Raw genomic sequence first — 21,892 nt, forward strand, 5'->3', positions numbered from 1 at the left:
TTACATTTGTTTTAATGCATAAACCTTAATTAACATATATTTTGTGTTCTGTATAATCACATGCATTGGCAATTACGACTTCGTTGCACATCGCATTAAATATGGCTCATAAACAATCAAATATCAGTGAAGTGTGGTTCGTATGTGCATGTATCAATAGCCGAATACAATTGTACCGTAAACGAATTTTTTGGTTTAAATATGTGGTTCATTTTATGATATATGCATGTTGAGCAATTTATAAACTAATCAAAGTGTGATAAGTACAACTTGTATATATTTAAAGAAGGTGATATATGTTTATACAATCACTTAAATGCATCATCATATTTCTTATCTGTAACATATACTTTACCAAACAAACAATGTCAGACAAATGATCATTCCCTTTTTCTCAAAAGATCGGATTATTGAAGTTGGTAAATTAAGTTCAGTTACAGCATCATGGTTACGAAAAGTCAATCTAGCACACATTAGGAAAGTCAAAAGCACAGAGGAAAAATAATTAAAAAAACATTCAGTTAAACGTCATACATTATTACAACGCCAAACTGTTTGTAGACAACTCATGTATTAAACCTTGTATTAATATGCAGGGCTTTAGAAATAACAATTTTTAAATAGAATAAAAATCAGGAAATAAATTACTTCCTAGTGTTGTTAATTCTTAACTGTAGCTGACGCCTGAGGTATGTTTGAAGATGATAAAACAAAAGGCAATACCAAAGCTAGTAACGGGGATGAGCCGAGAAGATGATACCACGCTGGGAAATAGACAGAGAAACGATTATGTAATAGAAGTGAAGGGAGATAGGGAAGGAAAGGAAATACACAGAAATTGTGTCGTGTAGCTTGTACATTTGAGTTTATGTTTTACATGTAAGTGATCATGGCGTGGGATGTGGTGTCTTTACGTTGGTGTCTCTTGTTCAGTGTCGATTTGGCTCTTGCCTTGTGCGCCTAAACAGGGTTTATTTCTGATTTTGCGACTACTGGGCTTGTTTCTGTAGTTGTCATTGTATTATTGAGAGTGTTCTTGTTAAACAACCGAGAGAATTGGGAAAAACAGTTAGAAATATGTGTTATGATGTTTTGTTCTATGTGGAACGATAATTTTAACACCGCTCGCTGTAGTGTTTTGTTCCGGAAAGCATTGTTTACGTTATGCTGTGTTTTTAACAGCAATTTAACTATTGCCGTAAGCTGGCTGTGAGACCTATATGAATGGCTTATACTCCCTTAAGAGATACATAGTTTGCTTCTTTTCATTTGGTGCCCGTTTCAATTATAATCTTATAATAACAATCAAGTGAGGGAATTCAAAACTCAATGTGCTACCATGTGTGACGTTTATACAAATTTAAATGTCTCTAAACAAATATACAGAGTTTCGCTGTGAGCCCTCGAGATCTCTTCAATCTATACCACATAACTACTCATGTATTTAACGTCCTCTCAAACACGGAAGTTTACATCATCCAGTCAATTTATGGTCTTTGTACCCGACATCGTGATACCAGATGTTTTAACGTCCTGAATGAAGTTATAGCTGTTATTAAGTAACACAAAATGAATATATTGAACTTTGTAATCGTGATAATTATATATTTTTTGGGGGATATTTGCAAAGGTACTGTGCTTTTTTAATATAACACGTTTAAATGAAGTATCAATTTTTGAGACATATTTATTCATATAATATAAATATCTAAACAGTAAGAAGTATTTAAAGCATGAACATCGATTTATGAATATAACTGTTAAACAAAAACTCTTTCTTAATTGATGAAGCTCATTAGATATAAGTCGACACTACAATTGATCTTACTGCTTATACTATACTACGATTATTCAGATATGAACGCATACAAAACATCCGTATTAAAACACGACATATTGTAAAATGTATACAAAAGGCAAAACTGATATTGATGAATGGAAATACTTAACTATGGTACACCATTTCAAACTATCTCGCTTAATTTGTAGCTTAATGTGATACAGACCTTCAGCATTTCTAATTTGATGAATCTTCTTGTATTTAAATGAATCGGTGCTGGAAAATAATGAATGGATTAAAAATTAGAATTTTATACAAAAGTTACATCGAAATAAGTTAAAAGGTATTGTATTAACTCAAATAAAATGAAGCAGTCCAGATTGAATAACTATTGGCCACATCAGCAAAGTGCTAAAAAGTGAAATAAGTTCAAATGTTTTTAGTTTAGGCACTTTCGAATGATAAACATAAACGACAATATATATTGTACATTTTTTACACATTCGGTAGCAAACTGCCTGCAAAGATAATCATCGGGTTAGATAGGTAGATCGAGGCGTTTTATAGGAAATTGGCTAGTATGATAACCTCATGTTATGCTATATGGCGCATTTTCGTACTTCAACTTCTAAATAACGTTTGGTCGCGTTGATTGTACCAAAAATATTCATATTATTTATTTTAATATGTTTGGTTAAGACTAGCGGATAACAATAGTACAAATAATGCAAACATTATAGTTATGCCCCCAAAATAATTAAATTGCGCCTCTTAACAGATTTCATAGCTTCCGTGATCGCCCTTAGTCCGTAATCAATATTTTAAAATGTTCTTCTTTGAGACCGCATGGCCCAGCGTTTTATGGTATGCAGCCTCCTCATTTGGTGGTTCTTTACCAAAATTGTTCAAATTCTGTCCAAGATGTCAACTTGGCCCCTCATCCTAGGTTTTCTATGAACTAATCTTTACCAGTTCTTTACAAAAGTTGTTGAAATTATGTTCGCCGGGTCAAAAGTGGTCCTGCCCCAAGGGTCACAAGTTTTCTATATGCTTATATAAATTAAATGTTTGAAAATATTTTCCTCTCAAACCGCATGGCCCCGACCCTTTATGAAGTGGTCCTTGACAAAGAGTGTTGTTATTGTGCCCCTGGGGTCAATAACGGCACCGCCCAAGGAGTCCAAGTCTTTCTATTTATTAAATTGTAAAACTTAAAAATATTTATGTCTGAAACAGCAAGGCCAAAATTTTTGTTATTTTGTTAGTCGCCTCATGTAGAAGCCGTTTACCAAGACTGTTCAAATTATGTCCCTATGGTCAAAGCTTCCCCCGCCCGGGTGTCAAAATATTTATATGCAATTGCATGGTAAAATGTTGTAAATCTTCTTTTCTGAAATCGCATGGCCCAGATCTTTGATACTTGGTATGTAGCCTTTTCCAAATAGTAGTGTTCCTAGGGTCCAAGCTGGCCATGCCCCGGATGTTTTAGTTTTTTTTATATACTTATAAAGTTAACTTCATCACTAAAACCACAAGGCCAAGATATTTTGATAATAAGTATGTAGCCTCACGAAGTGGCTGTTTACCAAACAGGCCCTTTTCCCACGATTTCTATATTCTTCTATAGTTAAGTTTTCTTAATTGTCATCCAATGAACCCCTTCCCTTAGCAATCAAAGACTTCCTTAGCCAACACTTACTTCCTAAGCAACCAATAACTTTCTAGGTAGTCATTGACCTACTAAGCATCCATTCAATCCTTTGACAACCGATGACCTCCTTAGAACCCAATGTCTTCCTTAGCAACCATTCACTTCAACAGCTACTATCTACCTCAATAGCATTCTATGACTTCTTAGCAACTATATTTTCCTTAACTTCAAATGACAACAATAGCAAGTACATTCAGTCATAGCAACTTCTGAATCCTTTAAAGCAAATGATTTGGAAAGCAACCAATGACTTCCTAAGCAACTCGATGATTCCCTAGTTTCCACTAACTTACAAAGGACTTCCTTAGCATCTAATGTCTTCCTTAGCAACCACTTATTTTTTTATAAAAACTGACGTCCTTATAAATTATTGATTTTTACCAACTAAATGTAAAACTAGCTTTTATCTGAACAAGGTTTTCAGGTTATCCTTTGATGCTTAGAAAATAACTGGTTGCTTATCAACCAATTACTCCTTAGCAGCCATTTAATACCTTAGCGACGTATAACCTCTTTAGGAACAACTGACAACCTTAACCACTTATGCCCTCCTTAGCAACTAATGACGTTCTTAGCAACCACTTACTTCATTAGCAATTTTTTACATTCATAGCAACAACTGACTTTTTCCAAACCATTGACTTCAAAAGCAACAGTCGATTTACATTGTCATCACGTCCATTGTCCCTGGTAACAACCAACTAAAATGTTATGGCTTTCCAGGAAAGAAATATTTATTTCACAAGAAACCACTGTTTTCCATAGAAAACAGCAACGTCCTAAATAAACACTGACTAGTTAGTCATTTTAATCAGGTGAACAATATAGCGCCGTCTCGGACGTCTTGTTTTAGCTCACCTGAGCACCAACCCAAATAAGCTCAAGGTGAGCTACTGTGATTGATCAGTTTGAAGCGTCTGTTGTTCGTCTTCAATCGTCCGTTTTCAGCCGTTCTTCGTCATCAATTTAAAACTTTAAACATCTTCTTTTCTGAGCCATGATATTTGGTATGCGGCCTCAGGAACAAATCCTTCACCATGATTGTTAAGATCATGCCCCTACGGTTAAATAAACTTCCTGCCTTAGGGATCAAAAGTTTTCTTTATATTTAGTCCCAGATGCCTGACATTTTTTACGCAGCCTCATCTCGCGGGCCTTAACCAATTTTGTTCAAATTATGTCCATCGGTGAAAAATGTCCGCGTCCCGGAGGTCCCAGGTTGTATATATACTTATTTAGTGAACATTGAAATATATATTCAAGGGCTTCATCAAAAACTTTTATTTGTTCACAAACTTCAAGAAGATTTGAGTAACTTTTTATTTCATGCATACCGGTGAAAGAGTGAAAAAAATTAGTGATTGATAACTTGATCATTTCATTCTGGCTCAAGTGAAACGATAACCCTTGCTCATTTCACTCTGTACAGACAACTCGGGACTATTTTCTTCAATCTTTTATAAGATTTGCTTCCCTTGACTTTGAAAAAATACATGTATGTCACAAGTACATGTTTGTTTTTCTCTGTAGTGCAGTAATATATACACATTGACCGAATCGTATTGAATTGTCAAAATCAAATTATGCAATAGTTTTAATAAAACAAACATTTTTTTTGCGATTGATTATAACTATTAAAAAAGAACAAGCTTACCAATTTATGAATGAACTATTTCATGAAACATACTGTTACAATAAACCCGCTTGGTAGATATCGGTTGAATATTTACTTGGCCACATGTGCTAGTAATGTGTAATAGATCATTTCTTCCTACAACTCTAACTGCGTACATGTATACCCAAGCATTTTGTATTTGACCAATTTCCAGTTTACTTTCATCAGTTCAACAATTCATTTTTCTTTTTTAAAAACGTTCAAAGTCTGCGCTGCATCCCTCTCAAAAGCATCTTCGGGCACATCCCCGACATTTCCTCTGGGGTCTTCGTAAACACACGGGAACGTGACATTTAACTTTAAAAGATATGCAACTAATTCGCTGTCTCAGCAACAAAACATCCTTCGGCTGCACTGAGCATGAATTCACCCAGAAAAAAATACCATAAGATCCAGAGTCTGAGAGCGACAGTGACTAGATATACACTATGAAAACCACTAAACACACACTTCATTTTCTTTAAGAACATACACTTGTATAAATATTTATGAAATAAGCTACAGAAACATGCTCAGTAGCAATAAGTCCATTATTGTTAATTTAAATCTGTTGAAATTGTTTTTGAATGTAAAAAAATGTCACATGCTCAAGTTTCATTGAATTGTATTCCTACGCGATACATTTTTATTTATTTCCGAAATACTTTTGTTTAAATACTTGTTTTGTGCCTCAATAAATGTTAAATTTATCTAAAAATAATTTCAATTTTAACAACCATTTCCATGAAGTGTGGAACGATTTTTAGTGGACAGACTGCTCGCGCGAAGAGGAGGTAACTTTGACATAGCGATTATGCCGCAGTTACTTCCCTTAGCAAAGAGGCCACAGAAATATACTCCAGAGGGGGAATATATTGAAAAAAGACGATATATGCATGAAATAAAAATAAAATTTGTTGAATTCAGTGTAAGATCGTATTTTATTTCACTCGTGGTCACAGAAAAATAATATTTTCACTCTAGGCTACGCCACTCATGAAAATATTTTTTCTGTGACCATTCGTGAAAAAATACGATCTTACACTGAATTCAACAAATATCCTCCTTATAATTGCAAAATAAAGTAAATGTTTATGCAGAATGAAAACTGTGTGTATCATTGGAAAAATTGTATCTAAAGAAATAAACTTGACCCTTCAGAAACCCAGATAAAAAATATCGTAATATCTAGGACATGTTATTTGGAGAAACAACAATTATAAGTGATTAACTAGCTGATAAGCCCTTGCGTTGTAGGCTTCTGGTAAAATTGCATAAAACTAAATGGAACAATTACACTAAAACTGGTCTGCCAAGACTTTTGGTGATTATTATGTGCAGTCCTATATGTATATACAAGAGCTTATAAGCATTGCAAATCATTATCCTTTTACTCTAGGACACATTTCTTGTGTTGTCAAATTTAAGTATGTAACATAAAGCTACACTCTAACAGATAAAAATGACAGCTTTGACAATATTATTTTTTTGTCTCAGAAGTAACCATCAACTCATCCATATGAGATACCTCACAATAAAACAAGACTCAATCGATATTTTGTATGCAGCCTCATATAGCGGTCCTTTACCAATACATTTGTTTTGTTAAAATTATGTCCATGAGGTGAAAAATTACCCTGCACCAAGGGTCCCAGGTTTTCTTTATACTAATATAGAATATAATATAATATCTTCTTAACTGAGACCGCAATGCCATGACTTTTGAAAATTGGTATGTAGCCTCATGTAATAGCCGTTGGCCATCCTTATTAACCACTGACTTGTCAAATGGGCAAAATCGGGGTTCAAATCCAGTGAACGATATAGTGCTAATAAAAATAATGCAGAGTGAGTTAAGAATAATGAATGTTTGACGTCACTTTAGTGTTACAGTATTTTTACATGTTCTAGTAAAACAACAGTTTATAAAATTCAACAACAAATTGAATACAGTTCATATCTCAACGATAGACAACTGCTAATCAAATGAAAACCACAGCGACAAGCGAAATTTTCTATAAACATAACATTATTATGATGGAAACGTATTTGTTCTTCAATTTAGTAATACTGTGATATACAAACTAGTACAAACTGTAAATTCCTATAAACATACACTTGTGGTTAAATGAGTTTACTTTTCATGCTTTTTAAAATAGTTTCAAATCAAGAAGTAATACAAAATAGATGAGCATTTGCCTAATCTTATGGGATTTTCAGGTCAGGGAGTTTTTGTTTCACAAGATGAAACGACATGGAACGAGTCTAGATGCACCTTGGCACAACCAAGTGTAACCTGCCGGGATGATGGCTCATGCATTGTTGAAAATGGTTTGGAATTTCTAACAAATGTAGAAGATCAAGACAATGGATTTTGGATTGGATATGCCAAAGCATGGATTAGTTATGCTTATGTTGGTAGGTAAATTCAGGTATTTGTATGTAAATGCACATATAAACTAAACAAGTCCGAAATATTTGTTTCTCTCTATTTATAAGACATATTTATTTATGAAACGGTTTTAAAAACACAACAACATAATATTAAGATATTTGAGGAGTTTACGTATTTGATTTTCCGCTTTTGAACGGTCACTGAACCACGAGTTCACTATGGTTTAAAAGGATTACAGCCTCTCATTTGCCTCAACAATTATCACGTAGTAAAATTAAAAAAGTACTCCAAATTAAAGATTACGTCACAAGCATGACGATGAAGAATACAAATAATATAAACTGTTACAGTCACTTCACATATAAGATAAAGACTCTACAAACAAACACATGAATCGAGTCGCAACAACGGTGATATCTCTTCTAGGGTACAATTCAGTAATTCAACCTCAGCAATTTGACGTAGCTTGACTGAGTTAATTTAGGGTTTAGAACGTTTATAGACTGAGAGACAAATAGGCCGCATTTTATCGAAATCAAAATAATTCCTTTATACGTTAAGGAAGAGTGTAAAAAATCACAAACATGAAATAATAGATTGACTAAAAATAATCGACCACCAGATATATAACGTATTTTCGTTACCAACGGCAGCTTTAATACAGAAGTATATAAGCAATGCATATTTTCTAGTACATAAGATTGCAAACGTGACTGGCAAAACTTTTGTTTCAAACTCTTTCTTTTAAAATGTCGATGCACGTTCGAGCAGTCTAGCTTGGTGGACAGAGTGGTCTATAAACAGTACTGTCATTGGCAGGACATATTTTGTGTGTGCAAACAAAACATGGCAACAGTGACAGAAATTCCTATTTTTATCTCAATCAATTTTTAAAGGTTGTTTCTTTAAAGTAAGGGGTGAAGTTTGGATAACGTCTTTTTTTAAAGTTTTGATGAAAAAAATATTCACTACGATTGGTTTAATTTGTCAGTAAATAACTCCCATCAGCAAATGTCTTCGTTTTTAAGGATGTGAGGAATTGAACAATGGAGTCGAATATTCTGTTTCAACTCTGGGAGAATGTAGACGTACAACTGGATGCAAAACATTCGGTATACAGAAATCAACAGCGGTGAGTAGTTCCGGAACGAGAAAACACATATTAAAACAGATGGCGGAATAACGAATTCTGCGTTTAATTAGTTTGACATGTACTAAAATAAATGGCCTAACGTAACTTTTATAACAATATTATTTTTCAATGCCACTTAAACAACTACAATAATTGATTTTTCGGTCCAACATAAATATATATTATGCAATGTACGCAATGCTTATTGTCTTGTAGCGTTCTGTCCTTTATATGCCGTTTGAAATAAAAACAGTCCATTGGTTAGAGTTTAGTGTATGTCCCTGATGCTCACATTGTGTCACCTTTTCTGTTTCTATATTTCAGAATAGAACATATCAGTAGCCATGCGAAATGAATGTTTGCACTGAAAACATTCAATGTGATTATTTTATACAGATTCTCAAATAAGAATGATAATAATAGCTGCGAAGAAATGTGATTAAACGTTGTAATGAAAAATGTAATTGAAAATGTATCTTATTTAATAACGAATTCAAACCTTATGTGTGTGTCCATAGTAGATCAAAAGACTATGAACATAGAAGTATTGTAATGCAAGGGATCTCAATGTAAAGTCAAAAACACTCTGCTTTGCTTCGTTATAAGGAACCGGATTTATTCGCAAAATTAGACATTTGTTATGTGTTGTCATCTCTGTTAGATTCTTTTAAGTTTAATTGACGAAATATCTTCACAATAAAAATACGTACTGTCAATTATACCTTCGGTGAGAGTTCACAATCCGCGAATATATATATACAGCTCTTTCATTTTAGGTATATTTTTCATGGCATATGTCTTGAAAACATTTTTTTATTCTAATCTCAATGTTCTTTTCGGATACCTGTTTTAACTGATATATTTGGCCATGCGTGTGGGGCTGTCAATGAAATGAGGCCCATTCTTTTAAATCACATGCAACAATGTCATTAAAAAGTATTACTTACATAATAATTTACCGATGGCAAATTTAGCTCGGAAATTCGTGTTTAATAATAAATTGATACTATTTCAGGGTTTGCAATGTCGATGTGCCAGTAAAAACGCCCCGCGGACACGAACATGCGATGAAACATGTGTAGAAACTGATCAATATCCGTGTGGTGACACAGCCGACACCAACATATTCTCAGTTTACACTGTTGAAAATGGTACTAATTACATTGATTTATTATTTTTACCCCCAGACGAAACCAACAAATAAACTTTATGTTAATACATGATTTCAAAAATCTATGCTTACAATAAAAAACATTCATTGGAAAACAATAGAAAGAGTTTACCGATTAAGCTAGATTCATTCTGGAAGTGGGACTTTTCTCTGTCCAGATGTGTAAGTAAAAACGTACATTATTCAGTACATTCACGTGCCGTAAACGACCGACTGCTTTTTGTTTAAAATACGTGCTACCAGGGTCTTCATCATAACAAAGGACACTGAGCAACCTGGTCTCTCGCCAAAAATGGGACAACTAAGCAACTTTTTGCAGAAAAGCGACGGTATAGTGTATACGGTTCTTGATATTGTTTAAGTGATATTGTTATAGGCTGGCATGTCCTTAAATTATTGATAAAGTCAATGCACACGGGCAGCAGCGAACGTGTTTCAACTTAAAAGAAAAAGTATCGAAGCAAAAATGCAACTGTCGTGTTTTGATCGATCGTGTTGTTAAACGTTTTCAAAAACACCGCTAATGGCGCCACATGAGTTAAGGGGGTCATTTGGAACAAATTATATTGCATTTCCATGACATTTAACACTTTTTTACCATAATAGTAGCTGATTGTGTGTATTTTAGCAACAGTAGCGATAATACACCTTTTCCGGTTAGGGTACGAGCCTATGCAGATGGTAACGACCTCAGAAAGGTGTATCAACCCTATAATATAACTTAATATATCAATTAAAATAAAATATTCCACATAGTGTACTTTGTACGTGGCTGATATTTTATATTTCAGTTCCTCCTAGCGAACATTCACAAGCCATTCACAAAAACTGCCTACTGTTCTTTTTTAAGTACAGACTTGGATATGATTTTTATTGGGAGTCATGCACTTCAAACACCTTCCCAACGCTATTATGCAGCAACAAATATTTTTCAGGTAACTATTGTTTTAATGCCAACTAATATAAAACAAGATGAAAACTGCGTAGCTTGACAATTGTATAGCACCCACTTAACAAATGGGTTCCTTGGAGTCACTATATGGTTGGTGTGCAGGTTAACTATTTCAAACGGATGAATCTTAGTACATAATTTGCTGCGTAACTGCCAGTAGCGACATCGAATAATAAAAGATTTGGCATAAACCCCAATATTGTTTTATAATCTTTAAGTGTACTTTTTCGTGAACTAATGTCGTTTTAGAGTTGTGTAGCCTTTAACAGTTGTTTAACATTTAAACGATATGTGGTTTGTTGAGCGATCTACCTTTTTTGTTAGTGAAGGAAGTGACCATATATAATCCAATATTCAAATGATTTCCGCTAATAACATGCCATTTTGGGTTTTGAATACATATATTCACAAGACCATATATTTCTTTGCCTTTATCCAGCCTTCAAAGTAACAGGTTTTAAGACTTTTAATGGCTTTTGTTACCCTACGGCTTTTTATAACTTGTCTAGTTATAGACTTTTTATATTTAAACCCAGGTCTGTTCTTCAAGCTTTTACCACAACACCCAATAAGATTAATACAATTTTTATTCAGTTCAGTTTTCTTTGTAATTAGTTGCAGATAGAAACAACTGAATTTGTTTTAACTTAGTCACTTTTTAAACTATGCTTCTTGTTAACAGTTTATGTTTTTATTGTGACACTTTTCCTTTTGTTCACATAAAGTCAATAATTAAGGGACCACAACAAACATTTGATACCATACAAACTACGTTGCTCAGCAGAGAGTCCCTTCTTTATCGTACGTTAAGTAAGCTTTTAAAAAATATTTTAACAAAATCCTCTGGTGGTAAAAATCCTCTGCTTACCAAGACTTTAAAAGTCATGGTTTATATACGTAAATGGCCACAGTATGTGACCACCGCATGTGACCAAGCGTTTCATCAGATTGTCAACTTTCTAAACCTCTACGGCCAAAACGGCATATGTTTTCAATTAAACATCGCATTCCAGCGCGGCCCTGTCATTTTATACTGTGGTTTAATTTATAAATGTGTTCACTTAATCTAGCCAAACGCGAACACAGGACCAGAGTTAGTAAATGTTTATATTTAGTAATTGATATTTACTTGATTTATAGAATTTGTTAACTTTTCTTTTTAGTTAATTGCTCCAAAAGAAAAAGTGTAAAACATTACAACCACAAGCATAGTGACAATTCGTATATTATAAATTATCAATTTTGAAATATATACCGTCAAATGTTTTATACGTTTGCAAAAGGTCACTTACCAACATTGTGGTCGTATCGATATAACTGAAGTACTAAAATTACTGATGTAGAAGATTTTTGATTGATTGGCCTCAGTAGCCCCCAATTAACGAAGACCCAATGATGCCACAACGAGAGACACAAAGCGTACGAAAGAAAAAACAGAAAGACCACAAGCCCATTGAAATGTTTGTATTTATAAAATTAGGATCACCGCGTTAAAATGATATTACCCAGTCCATGTTAGTTGGCTTCCCGTCATTGATTCGAAAACAATGTCCGTTTTCCGTTAGTGGCGCTTCCTTTGTCGTTGTTACAATTTCCTTATTTGCCATTGATATTTCATCGTCTTTTCCTATCAATGTGTAAGAGTTTTGCTTTTGTTTTGTTTGATCGTCAGTAGTGCGATTGTCCATGATTTATGCTGAATATTAAATGTATATTCAAATAATCGCAGGTCAACACTCCAAATAATAAACACAAAGAACAGTTACACCTCAAGAATTGCTGATAGATCAGGGTACCTTTTGAGGCATTGTATATTTAAATGTTATAGCATTACACCCCAAGTCCTGCAACATATACTTATTGCACAAATATTATAACTATTATAGATATACAGTCTACTGCTGCAGCAAAATGATGACTTGAACATAATGCCTATATTCCTGTTTTTTTAAAGGAATTAATCAAAAAGTACAATATTTTGAAAGCGGTGTTTTGTATCTTGCGTAAATTATCTAAATCTTATGAAAACACAACTCAATCTTGGCGCAGACTCTCGATTAACGTAGAACGGTCAAGTCAATAAAGTGTGCACGAAGAAACGCGCGCTTATACAGATCATTGAACACGGGATTAGGAGAATGGACCGTTTTTATACGAGAATGCTAAAAATTAACTGAAAAGGAAGCCATTTTATTTTCCGTTTTACTAACTGTTTTAGAAAAGAATGTGCCTTGTTTAAAACATATTTGGAATAACTAGCCTCTAAAGTACTTCAACCACTTTGTACAGTTGTATCCATCCTGCAAGTGGAATTAATAACAAATGTGTTTTTGAAAACCGACAAATTGATCGACGAAGATGAAAACAATTTTTGGTAAAAGGTTTCCGAAATAATTTGACTGTACAGTGCAATCGGCTTTATTTATATGTCAGTGCAATATCATTATAAAGGATGCATGCCAAAATCAGCAAAGTCCCGTCTAGATAAGCAGAATCCATGAATGAAAAAAAAGTATAATGTTCAATAAAAACTTAAGGTAATGTATTCAATTGTTTTAACCAAAATCCCGTAGCATACGAAATAGTTGTATAATAACACACTTACCTGCTCTCAGTCAGCAGTATTAGCCTTCGCCCAAATATAGCTGACCTCGGACGAATAACTGGGCCAATATGAACTCCCCTAATTATTAACATTATATTATATTTGGATAATAATATGTACACCGTATATTAACCGGTTACGTTATATTTTCAGTTGTGTATAAACCTTATATTTAAAGAAAACAACAACAAGACTAATGAACATTGAGCTTATGCTGTTCAAAACAGCTTTGTAGGTAGATAAGTATGATCCAGATCGAAAAGTTTGATGCTAACTCAAGTGTTATTTGTTTTTGTCCATTACACATGCACTGTACTGTTATAGAAAACAACCCGATGGCGGAAGTACATGATCCAATTTATTCAAACTGGGCTCAGGCTGTTAAAAGCTGCATTGTTCGAGAAAAATTCCCTGCATCGATAAAAAGTATTAAAAATGTGAATTTTACCGACAAGGACGCGCAGAACCACTGGACGGGGATAATTAAAACAGAATCTATTATATCTCTGAACGATATGCTTGGTATGTACATCATTCTATTATAACATCGTATTGTTAGTTTGTATACCTCACAAGTGCAGTGTCTATTATATTAACCAAAAACACATTCGAATGTCCGTGTTGGAAATCAAAAATTAACCTAGCAAAACGATTTTATTATTCATTTTTATTTTGTTTTTGTTTTTGGATCTCGATAATAATGTAGAGGCTATAGCTGATGTCGAAAGTTATATCATGTTGCAAAATGCCATGTTTAAGTAGTTGAATACGTTTGAATGTCGAATTTATTAGAAAGAAAAAATACATTTTTTATCAGACGCATTCAGCATTTCGTTTTTGTAAATGACACAGAGTTAACGTTAAATTAATCAATTGATCAATTAGAAAGAAAAGAAAATGTTAAAGAATAAATTAAATTCGTAATAAGATGCTCAAGCAATAAAATGTCATTTTTCGATTCAAATTATGCCGAGGTCAAATATGTTTTCACTTTATTGCCTAAATAATGTACTCGATGATTGCTAGAGTTTCTATTTTAACCATCATATCAATATCACACATGGTTGAAATGGAGGAATTTATAATATCTAAACGCACTTTATTTATTTGTTCAACTTAGTTCTTATTCAACATGTTTATGTTTTGGTAGCTGTAGTACCATTAACATTCGGTCTTCATTGTTTTATTGAATCAATTATCGAAATCGCTACATCCATTTGATTGTTCAACACATTGTGACAGTGAGGTGTTGGTTAATAATTACCCTCTCGACGTTATGCTGCTTCTTCGACGTACTGAATTTGTAGTTATGTTATTTTGGAATTACGTTCTGAATAAGTTAAATTTAAATGCATCCTGGAGTTGTACCCCTGGCATATGTCTAGAGCAAATCTCGGTAACTGCTTGAAGAAAATAAATTCGGTGTGGAGATTTGTTTACCACATGTACAGTTGAAAACAGAACACGTTGTATAATAGTTTATACGTTGAATTTTAACATAAATATGAGATGGCATAATACAAATAAAATTATCCAAGTTCACTAATTAAGGAGCCTTAACTTAGCAATGTTCTATGGTAACTTTTAATAAATAAAGACTTTTAAAATCGTTTACGTTTTAGTGAATATTGTATGTGCTTTTAACGAGAATTAACAACTAAGAACAAATCGAGTGTATAATTTGGCCGCCAGAGCACCATGACAACAATGCGGATATCACGCCAACAGCTCCGCTAAGGCAAATTTATGGATACAATATATTAGGAAAACATACCGTCTAGGCGGGAGTTTAAACGAAACCATGTTTTTGCTCCAAACATGTAATTAATGAACCTGTTATAAAGAAACAATAAGTAACATGTTACTTTCTTGTGGTGACTTCTTTTTAAATAAATGATAATTCACGATTCAGTATTTCATGCTTCACACCATTTCACTCTGCACGGTTTTCTTTTTTTATAAATTTTGCATTTCTGAAAGGAAGGGTTGTATAATATGTATTTTACAATGTGGTATTGGCCAAATAGTAAAATGCGTAAAAGGGGAGACTTATTTTCGGGTATATATTAAAACAAATAAGAATGTAGAAACGCATTAATTGTTCTGCGAATATTTTAAGCATATCAACAAACTTAAAAAAAATAAAGTTTTAATTGTTTGAAAGAAGAATGTGTGAAAAATGAAAAAGTCTGTTATATAAGCAATATACCTCGTATGACATGTACATCATGTTTTGTATACTGTTACGGTTTGAAAGAATATAAAAAAACGTATGATTTGTTTTGCTGATATTTTAATCAAACTGAGGAAGTCTATGATAGTTTGGATCATACGTCGTCAAACTTTTACTGATCCATTATCTTACAGGTAATAGCACCTATCCACCTTTGAAGTATGCATATGTGGAGAAGATAAACAAGACTTTTTACGTCAAATTTGCCAACGAAGGTGACTCGAAAAAAAGATTGTGCGCAGGAGGTAAATATCAATTTAGCCTGAATATCATTTGTAAATACTAAATGCTGGGGTAAGTGTGAGTTTGAGCGTTCGAAAACCGGTTTAAATTACTGAGTTTTTACTGACAATGCCAACTCGTTTAGCCCCTAGTCGTGTATCTAAACAGGTTTTATATTTGATTTTTTTACGTCTGGGCTTTTCGCTGAAAACATGTTAATGGACTATAAGTTAGTTCCTTATTCCTTATTCATTTTTCAAAAAGGAATAAGGAACTAGCTCCTTATTCCTTATTCATAAAGAAAGTATTGCAGATATGCATAAAATCACTCCTTTGTAATAATCGTCTATTCATAGAAATAAACAACTTTGTGAATAAAACAATGCACGTAAATGGAAAAAAAAACGAATAATGAATAGCGTACTAGTTCCTAAATCCTTATTCAACTACCTTGCAATTTGTTTATTTTTTATTCTTTTGTATCCAGACAAAAAGGTAGCAGGCAAATACATCAGAAGTATTTTCCATTAGCGTTTTTTGATGAAATAACTTTGTAGAAACATTACAATAATCCATTGTGTATTCAAGTGGGGTTTAGTGCTTAAAGTGCTTTAAAACGTACCAAATTACATATCAGAAACAAAATTCTGCGAAAATATCTCAATTTCAATGTGTATCATTTTTCTAATTATTAACGAAATATCCATATAGGAAAAGGAACAGAATTCTGAAAAACGTCAAAAATTTACCTTACTTGCTTTAACATGTTTGCAGAAATGCATCGTCTGTTCAACCGGATCTTTATACTTAAAGTTATTTTAAAACAAACCAAACTCCGAACAAGGAACAGAACTCTTGAAAAAGTCATACATTCACTTGCCCGTCTTTTATCCCTTTTTTGACAAGTTTGCTGCAATGCATTGTCTATTCAATTCTACCTTTTGTCAATATAAAAGTTAGCACATAAATAATAAAGCATTTAAAACAAAAAAATCGATGTAGAAATTCTAGATTTGAAATTGTAAATCATTACAAGGCAAACTTAAGGCACGAACCCAATCAAAACACTCCCTTTGCTGCATAATAATGTGACTGCAAAACTAAAATTTGACTTAAATGCAGAGTTCACCAGTCTGTAGCAGCCTTCAACCACTGTAGTTGGATGTACTTACCTTTGACAAACTTTCAATTTTCTGACCATTTGGTAAATAAAAAATCAATTACTAAATGGCAAAAAATCTAATTGTATAAAAGCGTACTTTTGTCCGATTGTTACTCTTAGTAGATAAAACGATTTGGTTTCCAAAGTAACACACCGAGTGTTGTGTTTATACAATTAAGATCACATTCAAAGTTACATTAGTGTATTGAAATCATATAGTGATGCATTTCATAATGATGCTCATTGTTTTGACTTATTGGTAAAAATATATCAAATAATAATGTTTCTTTGTCATTCGAAAATGATATACTTACAGTATAGTGTAAAATTAGAAATTACACTGTTGAGGTGCATTTGAGACCGATATGTTTCTCAAATGTGCTGACTTACAAAACATAGTATCTTAATTATACCACATTAATCAGTACAATTATTCTGGATGTAATGTTTTGTATTGAACGCATACTTATAGGTACGTTGCCGTCAACCGCTTATGGCAATACAACATACACAGATCAAACACAAGCGCCAACATTTAATACAACGCCAATATCGCTTCCGGTACCTGAAGAAACAACAGAAACTTTAGACAAGGACGAAGGGGGTATATTTAGTGATAACTATCCTAGACGGTTAGATCACAAGTAGTTCTTCATAGGTTATGTTCTTGAACTTTGGCAGCTGTTGTGTCTAAATACACGATCAATTTCATGTACATTTAAATGATATTAATCCTGACCTCAAGCCCAAAAAGTCACAAGGAATAAAACAGAAAAAGAAAGGCGTTTCGAAAAGTCAATAAAACAACACAGATTGAAGATCGTGAAAAGAATCTTAATATTGGTTATATATGATCAAATAATATTCTAGGATAAGGAGCACAGATAATGAAGTAGCATCATTTCGAATAATAACATTGATGATAATGGGAAATCCTTTCTATGCCCACTAAGATTTTATAAAGATAGATTATTGTCATGTTACGGGCAATATTCCGTTCCCAATGTTGATTATAAGTTAATCATTAAACCGTTTATGGTACAATGACTTTGGTTATTTCCAGTGTGTGTTGGGTAAATCTTAGTCTCGGTCAAAATATCAGTTGATTTCGCAAATAAAATAAAGTTATATTAAAATTACAGGGTCATCCACTGGAATAGTGGTCGGTGTTGTTATTGCTGTGACATTACTTGTTGTTGGAGTACTTGCAGTTATGATTAAGAAAAGGTAAGGCATTTATAATAATTTCTCATTATGATGTCCGTTTTGCACTGCTCTTATTTATATTTGTTAATAATTTTTGAGTAAACACCAATATATAACATTGGCACCTATGGGAACTTATCATAATCAAAGGTGTATCATATGTAGACCTATATATGTTGACGTATATTCGAAACAAAATGATAAAATACACTTACATTCAATTGAATGGGCATTTACTGAAACAATCATATGTGTTCGGAATGCTGGAAGAGGATTTTTTGCAAATGGAATATATAATGCTAAATGTACTTATTTATCATTTAAGTTCAGTTTATTTTGCATGAGTATCTAACAGTATAATTATGATACTTTTCAGGGGCATGCTCAGGGCTTGCTTTAAAAACACCGCGACAGCAAAGTCTTCAGGACAACCAGACACAGGGGTGTCCACTTCTGTTGAAAATCAACAACGAGTTGAATATGTTAACACAGTAAACAATGAAATGGACAAAAACACTGGAAAGAGCATAAAAGGAAATGCTTACGAAAAGCTTAACATTACTACAGGTGTTGACAACTATCTCTCAATCGAAGAAATAAATACAGACGAGCATGAATATCAAAATACATGAATGCAAAGAGGAACGTAATAATGCAAAGAGAATATTCGTTTTGCAGCTGTTTTTTAATATAAAGTACATGTATTTATTAATTACATTCATAACATAACGATAAAGATGTATTTAGATAAAATGTCACAATATCGCCTTTTTATGATTCAACATAATTATTCATATATTTATCAGGCATTCACAGAAAGCAACATGTTCACAATTAATTAAACGAAGACGGGATTTTCTGATATTACTTGTGAAGTTAATGTTTTCTTCATTTTTCCGATTCATATCAAAGAACTGAAGTATTCAAAAAAGCTCCTGAAAGCATTCTAGACGCAACCTTACTGAAAGTTTATTAAACACTGGCGTGTTAGACTTTCATACTGTATTCTACTCGGAACGTTTAGCTTTAAAATTATTATCGATCTTAGGTTTAGGTTGGACTGTAAGTTCGCAAGTTGTCCCCGTTAGACCATGCGCCTGTAACCGGATTCGTGGTGGCGATTTAACTATTTCAAGATAATCAAATCACGTCTTTGTGCGGCTTATTAGGTCTAAAACTAGCCAATATGGCCCACAAATTACACTTGGAATTACAAGCATCGCCACCCTTACAGACTTTGCAAGCAATGGAGTTTCAGCCGAGATAGTAAAAAAATTGGGAGCTGATTGACCGACGCTTCCAAGCTTTATATAAGACAAGAACATAAACTTATTTGAGACAAAAAAAGCGTATGTAACTGAATTGAAAAACTGTGGATTTTCAGAATAAAACCTCATTACTTGTCATCATACAGACATATAGGTTATTGGTAATTCAATACCGCGACGGGCCGGCAAAAAGGCAGGTTCTTGGGAAATGCCAAACTTACGACTATCCTCACCAATTACTCGGTAGATGGTCAGTGGAATCACTTGGGCGAGACTGACAAATTCGGTAGAATCCCAGGTCCTGTAATGCTCTCTTCAAAAGATAAGTGTCTACTCTTAGGCGGAAATGATTTCACGAGAGCCCTTTGGGAGGCGATAGCAAATGAAATCGCCAAATGGAAAACGCTACTGTAGAGCGGCATTCTGAAATGCTGTCATAATATAGGTAACAATTCTAGATCGCATAAAGGGGCGGACTACACAATACCCCGAAGCGACATAAGCTCTATAAGAAAACGCCGAAGCAGAGATGGACGGTTCCGGGTAAGGGCCAACTAAAACAACGCTGTGCTTGACATCGATACAAACCCAAGTACTTAAGGCTCTATGCGGCCAACGGAGTTTATCTCTACACTGTCGGCTTGAATTTTATTTAGACTCACTTAGACATTTTGTTACACATTCATTGAAATAGTTCGTACTAAAGTCAATGGCATATTGAATTGGATTTGGAGGATAAATATATCCCTGTAAATTAATTGCGGCGTAAAATTAGGTCGGTTGATTGACTATTGGTATTGAATAGTAACGAGATTGTTTAATTTTATACCAAAGGCATTATCGAACAAATAAATGTTCACTAGATGTGTTGCCTTTCCCAGCGTATCGCTGGATTCGGCTTTATGTCCTATACATAGGGATATAGTTTACAGTACATCATTTAATATTGTCAAAGTTATTTTGTAAACAGAAATATTAGGCAGGGGTCGGGTTTAAGGACAACTGCGATCCTTTGAACAAGCGGTCGTTCGAGAACCGGCGGTCTCTCGAGGTCGGAGCTTGGTCCCGAACATTTTCCCTTCTATTTTCATATAAAATATACCTACGCTGCATCGAAACCTAAGTATGTCGAAGAGTCGAGCAATATAGTCGGTCCCAAGTACACATATCATGCACAAAACCTTATGGCTCCCTCGAGGTCATAATTTCACACTTTTTCGTGTTCCAAAATAAACAAACATTTGCTAAGTGTTTAAATTTTCCCAAGTTGTAAAAATTGCAATGACAGTTGAAAGGCAATTTGATAAGTGTGAAAAAACTTTTATCACTGTTTACGCATGACCGCTAGTAGTTGATAAGGGCATTTGAGAAGATAATTATGAGAAGTTAATGACAAGAAGTTAATTTTGAGAAATGTAAATGAGTAATAAAAATATGAATATACACAACCATATCGACCCAACATCGGAATCTCTGAAAAGAATTCCTTCTTGTCACTTTGCTTTGCAATATGGCAATTTTGTAAAAATATACATTTCTATTTTATTAATTTATTGATATTTCTTTTACATGTAACATTTAGTATACATATAGTATACGACAGCCTTTAAACATATGAGCGATTTCCACAACGCAACACATAATCGGTGTCTTAGTAAACAGTCGGTTTGACGACTTAAAATACACTTAAAGATATTTCATAACTGACTTGAAAATTGAAATACGGGTCGTTCGAAACATCGGTTCCCTCGAGGTCTTGGCTCGGTCCCCGGCATCCTCGAGCGATTGCAGTTTTACGGTATTTCATTTTAGCCTTGCATGACCGTCAGGGAGTTTTTACCTGACATTTTACCATTTTATGTCAAGGTTGGGATAGTACTGGTCGTGGAAGATAACCATCAAGTGTCTTGGTTAACGTTGGAGCTTACATTTTGCCTATATTTGGGACTAGCAATGCTAGCTCTGGAATATCAGTATATAGGACCCTCTGTAAATATGCCAGACACTTTACGAGTTTTATAAACAATAATCTAGCCAACTAGTTGACTACCGACTTCAGTTTACGTCACTTAGCGGCCTTACAAGCCACAACTCACATGTTCTAGATAAGTATAACAGCAAAAAACGTTATGGCTTTTGTTGTTTTATTCCGCATGATAAAAATTAAAACAATGTTCGTCTCAAAATATTCTCTTTCCTTTCCAGTTCCAATGCATTTCTTTGCAGATGTTTTCAATGAGACCATCGTCATGGTGTTAGGTGAAAAGAGATACACACAGTGCATCTACCGTATTCTGAGAAATTAAACATATGCCATCATACACTGAAGAAATCAAGACAAAATTCCTTGCCGAATTTGTTATGATATAGGATTTGTCTTACTTTTCATTTTAATATACCT

The 21,892-nt window shown here is 33.7% G+C and overlaps 1 protein-coding gene across 1 annotated transcript; it reads left to right on the plus strand.

The window, feature by feature from the left end:
- Nucleotides 1-1,495: 1,495 nt before the first annotated feature.
- LOC128219820 (uncharacterized) lies at nt 1,496-19,070 on the plus strand. Its single transcript, XM_052927880.1, has 10 exons — nt 1,496-1,630; nt 7,366-7,563; nt 8,569-8,672; nt 9,688-9,823; nt 10,635-10,778; nt 13,725-13,922; nt 15,768-15,878; nt 17,490-17,621; nt 18,160-18,244; nt 18,600-19,070. Exons 1-10 carry the CDS (start codon nt 1,570-1,572, stop codon nt 18,853-18,855), a joined length of 1,425 nt encoding a protein of 474 aa, XP_052783840.1. The 5' UTR covers nt 1,496-1,569; the 3' UTR covers nt 18,856-19,070.
- The last annotated feature ends 2,822 nt before the right edge of the window (nt 19,071-21,892 follow it).

Source organism: Mya arenaria, chromosome 15 (assembly GCF_026914265.1).
Source record: "Mya arenaria isolate MELC-2E11 chromosome 15, ASM2691426v1".
In the NCBI taxonomy this organism is placed as follows: domain Eukaryota; kingdom Metazoa; phylum Mollusca; class Bivalvia; order Myida; family Myidae; genus Mya; species Mya arenaria.

What these genes read in the sequence shown, in the direction of transcription:
- LOC128219820 (XM_052927880.1), top strand. Translation starts at nt 1,570, where the DNA reads ATGAATATATTGAACTTTGTAATCGTGATAATTATATATTTTTTGGGG. An exon ending in GTATACAGAAATCAACAGCG is followed by an intron (nt 8,673 to 9,687) that starts GTGAGTAGTTCC and finishes ATACTATTTCAG; the next exon opens with GGTTTGCAATGTCGATGTGC. An exon ending in CAGCAACAAATATTTTTCAG is followed by an intron (nt 10,779 to 13,724) that starts GTAACTATTGTT and finishes GTACTGTTATAG; the next exon opens with AAAACAACCCGATGGCGGAA.